This window comes from Ylistrum balloti, unplaced genomic scaffold (genome assembly GCF_031769215.1).
Source record: "Ylistrum balloti isolate Yb309-2 unplaced genomic scaffold, AGI_CSIRO_Ybal_v1 Utg369572, whole genome shotgun sequence".
Classification (NCBI taxonomy): Eukaryota; Metazoa; Mollusca; class Bivalvia; order Pectinida; family Pectinidae; genus Ylistrum; species Ylistrum balloti.
The window spans coordinates 619,615-626,879 of NW_026781867.1; the positions used below are offsets into that span (position 1 = coordinate 619,615).

Sequence of the window (7,265 nt, forward strand, 5' to 3'; positions counted from 1 at the left end):
TCAAAGACCCTCCAACATCTCCTTTGTAAGTATGGATTCGGTTCTTTCTAACCGAAATTCCGGTCGGGACTCTCTGGACTTGGTATTTTGGCTCCTTATAAGCTCTCGCTGCTTCTGTCTGTACTTTGTGTCTGCATCGATAAGCTCGCTGAATAAAAAGAATAATGAATATCAGACAGAATATAAAGAAAATCTATTGAAGATTATATCTATTCTTTTTGACTGGAATAGCTGTGATTTTATCAATGAAGTGGTGACCTGGTCAGAGTCTCAGAAAATATCATTTCTTTAGCTAAAACATCCGATGGGAATAACGATATCTATTTTTGCTCCTTTATTTTAGCTATTGAATAGTAAAGCTTACTCGAATTTGTAAATTGCTGGATTCAGATATCTACATAAAAGCAGGTGAAAATGAATAAGCATTAAAATGGCGACATTCTTTCCGTGTCGTTTTGTATCCATCACTTGAATTTTGAATAGCACTAAAGAACAGACCAAATTAAATCAGGATCCCTCGTTCTTAAAATTTCTTTTGGAAAAGAACATATAATTTCACCATTCTATACAATTTCGAATACCATCCCAAGCGTCCGAAACGCATTAATTGTATGGTTGTAAGAGGGAAGGTGAATAGTGATAGTTCTTTGTTTGGCTAAATAAAGGGTTTGTTGAAAACATATTATGCATTAAAGACGATATCAAGAAAGTGATTGAATTTTTTGTTTAAAATATTATTGTTTTATCTTATGTCAAGGTTTTACAACATACTATTGATATTTCTCTAGGAACAGATGTCGACTATGATATTTAAATTTAACGGTTTTATCTATTTATCATTTTTTTGTTCTGATTTTGTACGGTTTACAACTGTAACATCATTTCACTTGAATACCTACCCATAGTCTACGCAACCGTCTTTGTTTGTATCGAGTTTATCTAATAGTATTTCCATTTGACGGACACTGATCTTCATGCCTGCCCTCTGTAAATATATTAAACATTATACTTTATCACCACCTATTCTGGCCGCATTGATTATATATATCTGTCTCTTTGTCCACTTCAAAAGAAATTACTTTGTTATCGTATATAAATATCAAGCACACAATTGCAAATGCATTACAATATAATTATATGCATTGCATTTTTGTTACTTTATTATTTGACAGTGCACGTCAGAGTGCAAAAACATTGTTAATGAAGCTGCTCAGAGGAACGACAACTGCTTCTGGAAATGCTATTTGACACCATATCAAAGTGATAGTCAATTCCAATAGTGACAAGCGATTCATTTTAGTTATAGTCACAAACACTTTTTAACATGATTGCGATGAGATTGCATTATATGAACAGTTGAATTACCTTAAGGCCAAGAATGAATTCGTCCCTGCTGATAGAGTTGTTCTTGTCTTTGTCGAAATCTTTGAATAAATCAATAAGTCGATATCCTGTGTCCCTCGCGTATTCAAACAATCTGTTAACGGGGTTACGTCTGAACTCTGCCAAGGGGTCATGGGTCAGATAATCCATTTCATATTTCTCTCCAACGATACCACCATGTGTTATGGTCATTGCACGTGCAGCCTCGAGATTTTCCTGAACTTCAGTGAATTCAGGTGTGACCAACACATTCTAAAACAGCATATAAAAATACACACATAAATAAAGGTAAACTGTCATAACGCAATCATGATTAATAAACTAGAAAATAATATCAAGCAAAGCAAAAAGCACTTCATTTGTTGATAATTCATTAAAATCGCTAAAGTAACATAATAGCAGGAAGTTTATTTTCCTATTTGAAATAAAATTAACCCCCCCCACACACACACCTTTCCATTGTTGAAACCATCTAACATGTGCAAGAAAACAGAAATAAACGTCCATCTTCCAATATATATATGGAACACCTTCATTGAAAACATTCCCCCCCCCCCTTACGTGTATTACAAAAAGACCCAAATCGTTTCTTAATTTAAGCATTAGCCTGGGATTGTTTTAACAGATGTATGAAAATTACATCTTTATTCTCATTTTCGTTGTAACAACATTAGTTAATGATGATAAATGTAACTTTTACAAGCATAGACTACTTTAATGGATACCTGGTTGTCTTAGTGTTGCTGATGTTCTACCTGACTATGGTAAAGATACAGGTGTGCTAAAGTAGATAAATGTAAATGGTAACCAAATCATTTTACAACCAAAATTATCATCTTGTTAACAATGAGGTACCCGGAACCAATCAACCGATTATGGTCACTCGAATATTATATTGACATTGTTTCAACCATACATGTCGGGTTTCTTCATTTCATTTCCCATTAATTACTTGTATACACTCACCGAGAAATCTAGCGTCTGTACTGAGCTCATGTCATTTTTGCTGACTTCTGTAATGATGGCAACCGGCCCACTGTGTCCAAGAGGATTGGAGCCGATCTGTAGAGATTTGAATCAATTATTAGATGTTCTTATAAATTCATACGACAAGCAACGATGAAAAGTTATCATATTATAGACAAGTAAATGTTGAAATAGCATAATACATGCATCTCCTCTGAATAAAACCAACTGAAACAAATGTTATTTACTTTATCACTGTATCAAAGTTATTATATTGTATGTTAATATTCTGACTTAATACTCTCGCTTACTCGGAGTGTCTCTAGACAATCATTGGTTTGTAATCCTGTTGCGATGACGATGGCGCCTCGCTCCGGAATTCTGTTGTGGGAGATGTTTAGATCCTTAAGGGTGCGGTTTATCTTTAAAGCCTTTCCGACAGCTTCTGATCCATCCAGGCCGAATCCATTCATTGACAATTTCATGCATCGCAACCCGTAGTTCTCCTGATTAAGATCATCACAGAATTTACATAATAGATTCTGATATTTGAAAGGTGTTAATAATGCATCAAAGTCTTAAAAACAGCATTTTAGAGAGAAAATAACTTTATGCCTAATTTCAAAATAATCAGAATAATTAGGATATATGGAAAGATCAGCAGTTTTATTATAAAAATAATAATACAGAACACGCATTATAATGAATACGGCTACAACGACATTATTTAAATCTACATCTATATTGATGCACGTCATTTAGTATATGGTGTTTCCTTGAGCTTCATCGTCATTTTAGGATTTTATTTGAACAATTAAAGGTATATTTTATTGGAAGTTGTGAACAGCCTGATGGCATGTTCTTACACGTGATCAAGCCTCTATAGTCCATACCATCAGTCCTTCACCAAGTGCGACGGCACCCTTTGTTCTGAAGTGATTCCAACTCAAATCCAATGTTTCGATGACTTCATTATGTGATAGTAATTCCCTCAAAGCTATGCCAGCCCTCTCCTCCAAACGATTATTTGCCAGGAAAAGATGTTTGACGGAAGAGTTTTTCTGTAATGGTAAGCAAAATCATTAAACGTATTGTAATGCGCATTACAATCAGCTGAGGTCGGTTGTGAACTCTAGCACTAATTTAAATATTGAATGATAATGTACTGATCACCACTGAAATAGGGCCTCACTAATTAGGGCAATTAGAATTGGGAAGACATCACCTTGGCAGAATATATACAGTATATAGAACACTAAATATTTTGTCTTCTATTGTATGATAACCAAATAGGACACATGGTAAACGCTTACTAGAAGTGTAGTACATAGCTTCTCGGCTCCGCTGTCATCGATCTCGTTTCCAGACAGATCAATGGTAACAATGCTATCATTTTTAGATAACAGATCTGCCATTGCTTCTGCACCAGTGTTGCCTATTCTATTTTCTGCAAGATACTGCAAAAAGAACAAGCAAAAGAAATTCTACAATGCTCAAACATTCCTTTCCCAGACAACTAAAGTGGTGATTATATTGTGTTACAACATAGAAGAATGATTTATCAGTGTGTCTGATTCCAGCATTTCTAAACTTGGAGGTAACCCGAACAAATTAATATATTACAGCTGCATTGTCCGTTTCTCTATTAAACTAGAGACGTATCTAAATTTCGATACAGATTTTGTTGCCGAAAAAACAAACAAACCAATCATATTGTTTTATCTGGAACATCCATACATTATATAGTGATCATAAAGTATGATATTTACCAGTTCTGTTATACAGAAATTGCCAACCAACATCCTTGCTAAGTATTCCGATCCCTCCCCGAGAATCCAATTTCCTTCTAAATTTAAGACCTCAATTTTTTTGTTCGTCTGAAAAGGAAAAGAAATTTGTATGTCATAAAAAATCTCTATAAGAAATAGAAACAAATTCTATACTCAAACATCAGCCTCACTTTTATCTCGATGCAATCATAGACATGTAATTACTATTGTGTTTTAGATATCTCACCTTCATAGGGTATGCAATAGCTTTAGCACCAAGAGGCCCGAGGCCATGGAATCTCATCCGGAACTCCTTGTCCTCGATATGTTTTAGAAAATAGGACACCGGAATAACACCGGTTTCATTGCACATGTGAATATATTTACGTTCTCCCGTTTGATCCTTCTCCAGCTGAATTTCCTCTTCGTGTATCCACTCTGTAAAATAGCAAAGAGCAGATCATTAGTTCTCTTCAATAGTTGAACTAATTATAGAGTATATTTATCCAAGAAATGGTTCTTCCTTAAATAGTTAACGCAAATCTAATGAATGTATTTGTTTTATTGTGTTAAGATGCTTTATTGGTAAATGATATAAAGTAAAATTTTTAAAATCCAGTAATGTCTATACAAGTAATAATAGTTAACCCTACATGTGACATTTTTAAACATAATTAAGCACGAAATATCATCATGTCATAAAATCTTATGAAAATCATGCCAGTAACATTCTCTCGACGTCATAAACGAATTACGTCATGTATGATTCTCAGAGAAAATTCGCCTTTTGAAATGAAACTTTTTCAATGTGTTCCTACTTAATTGCGAACTTTTACTAGCCATAATCCGTGTCCTTGTCAAATTGAATGTACAAATGTTACACAGATATTTGGTATGGAATTTCATATTAAACGTTTATTTCATAACTTATTGTTCATCTCATTTAAACAATTCCCTGTGTCATAGACATCTTATGAATTAGTCTACATTCTAAGGGAAATTGAACGGTGATAAATTGACGTCTTTTAGAGTCTAACAGCTAGAAAAAGCTAATGGAAAAATGTGTCACTTAACTATAGAAATAACATAAAAATCATCTGCAATGTAAATGTAAGGAAAATCGGGGACATGGTTAATTTTGGTCATGTGATTAATACTAGTGATTGAACAATGACCAGCTATCGTTCTGTTGATATAGGTGTTACTAATCGAGTGTGTGTTGTTGAACTATTAATCTACTGCAAGAATAAAGGTTTTAATCGCTTTGCCCTAAATATCCGTATTATTTTTTTTCGTTGATCACTCGCAGATTAGTGGCACACTCACAACATGTGATGGCCACATGATTTGTTCTTTAAGTAGTAAAGATACCCAAGTGTGATTTCAGAAACAAACTTTTGGTAAGGAGTAATGAGGTACATTTACAGTAAATAAGTAGCAATATATCAGAAAACAATTTTCTTTCTTTACTTCACAAAGTTCACAAAATATAGAATCCATACACATGACCACCCAAGTTTACCACTCAGCAAACAGTAGCAACTCTCAATATAACGTTATCAATAGATAAGACATCGCTAAATAATTAGCTTTTTTTGTCCTTTTAGGACTAATCAGTGAGGAAAATTAAAAAAAAAAAAAAAAAACACACACAAGAAAAAAGAAAAAAAAAAAAAATTAGAACGATAAAGATAGAAATCGTTTTAACTTTTATCAGTGATTATTCACTTTGTTACTTTTTTTATCTTAAGTAATTATTTATCTGCATCTATCCTATTTCTGATATATTAATTGACTTTATTATCCCTTTAAATTGGGAACCCTCTCAAAAGTTTAAGATAAGTACACGTTGATACACACCGTCATAGTCCATATCAAGATCTGTTTCATAATCTGTTTCTTTTGAGTAACGCCCATCAGTTGGATAGTCTGACACAGTAAAAGTATCATCGTCCTCCTCTGTGAGATTGTAATCATTTTCCAATTTACGAGTTGCACCATGCTGTCCTCTTAGCTCTGTTATCAACAATTTATCAGAAAATAGATTTTGTAATGCCGCCATTTTGTCTTCCACCGACAAGACGCTGTGGGGACTTGCACCACTCCGTGGCGAAGATACTCTTCTAAATGTTGCACTTCCGTTGAGGGAAGGGGTTCTTCGTTTGGGTGTACTGTCAGAGCCATTTCTAGAGTCACAGTCCCGAAAGGGAGTACTCGTTCCCGAGATGGCTCCTGTTACAGCTGCCATCTGTAACAAACAGCATATATGAGCATTATGTGCTATAATAATAAATTGATCAACTATACATAGTCTACATGCTTGTTCCCTAAACTCTTGCTGTCCAGGGGAATGATTTTGTCTTATGACAATCATTATCACCAAATAAGAATGTTAAACATGTTTAAACTTACGTGAATTGATCAAAAATTAGTTATTTTGGCATTATATTCTATCTATATATTTCAGCATTTTTCTATTGCTGGTGTATTATTATCCCATGGGTGTCTTACCTTATATTATCAGTGAATAGAACAGGAAATTTGTAATTTGACAGACGTAAACAGCGTAATGCTAATGATACGTATTCAGCATTGCCTGATTATTTACACGTAAAAATTCCATATTCATAATTGTGCCTAGCACAGGTTATTCTGACATCAGTAACAAGCCATAGATAAAAAGGAACATGATTGTAGATACAAAATAGGCAATGCAAGCATTTTACACTGTATATGACTGAACCGTATAAAAATAAGTTGCACACTACAGAAAAAGAACTTTTTCATCGTAGTTTGCTGGATGGATTTCAGCGTCAATATGATTAAGACAATATTGCCGTTTATGTTTTAAAACAGTGAGCTGAAGAACAGAAGTAAAACAATGAAAAAATTCATTACATAAGAACAACAACAGGGATATAAATTTCGAAAGATTAGATAACAATAAAGAAGATAGGCATACTCAATTGAATCTATTTCTTTTGATAGCATGTCTGAAAAAATCTTTCCAACATATTAATTAACAAAGTGGGCTTCCATGGAGAAGGAAGAGGAAGGGGGAGGAGGAGGAGGGGAGGAGGAGGAGGAGGGCGACGTAAACACTGACATTTCAAAATGTTTCAATAAGTTTCTATGCTTTCCTGGTTT

The 7,265-nt window shown here is 34.0% G+C and overlaps 1 protein-coding gene across 1 annotated transcript; it reads right to left on the minus strand.

Moving 5' to 3' along the window:
* On the minus strand, window positions 1–6,366 carry LOC132565142 (leucine-rich repeat-containing protein 74B-like). Its single transcript, XM_060229757.1, has 10 exons — window positions 5,979–6,366; window positions 4,366–4,556; window positions 4,119–4,226; window positions 3,663–3,806; window positions 3,243–3,410; window positions 2,661–2,855; window positions 2,350–2,445; window positions 1,366–1,635; window positions 900–985; window positions 1–148 (listed from the first exon to the last, which is right to left on the minus strand). Exons 1-10 carry the CDS (start codon window positions 6,364–6,366, stop codon window positions 1–3), a joined length of 1,794 nt encoding a protein of 597 aa, XP_060085740.1.
* Between the last annotated feature and the right edge of the window lie 899 nt (window positions 6,367–7,265).

Excerpts from the sequence above, each read along its gene's own strand:
- LOC132565142 (XM_060229757.1), bottom strand. The coding sequence starts at position 6,366 with ATGGCAGCTGTAACAGGAGCCATCTCGGGAACGAGTACTCCCTTTCGG. Across the intron at positions 2,446-2,660 it reads ATTGTCTAGAGACACTCCGA|ATCGGCTCCAATCCTCTTGG; the intron begins GTAAGCGAGAGT and ends AAATCTCTACAG. Across the intron at positions 1,636-2,349 it reads TACAGACGCTAGATTTCTCG|AATGTGTTGGTCACACCTGA; the intron begins GTGAGTGTATAC and ends ATGCTGTTTTAG.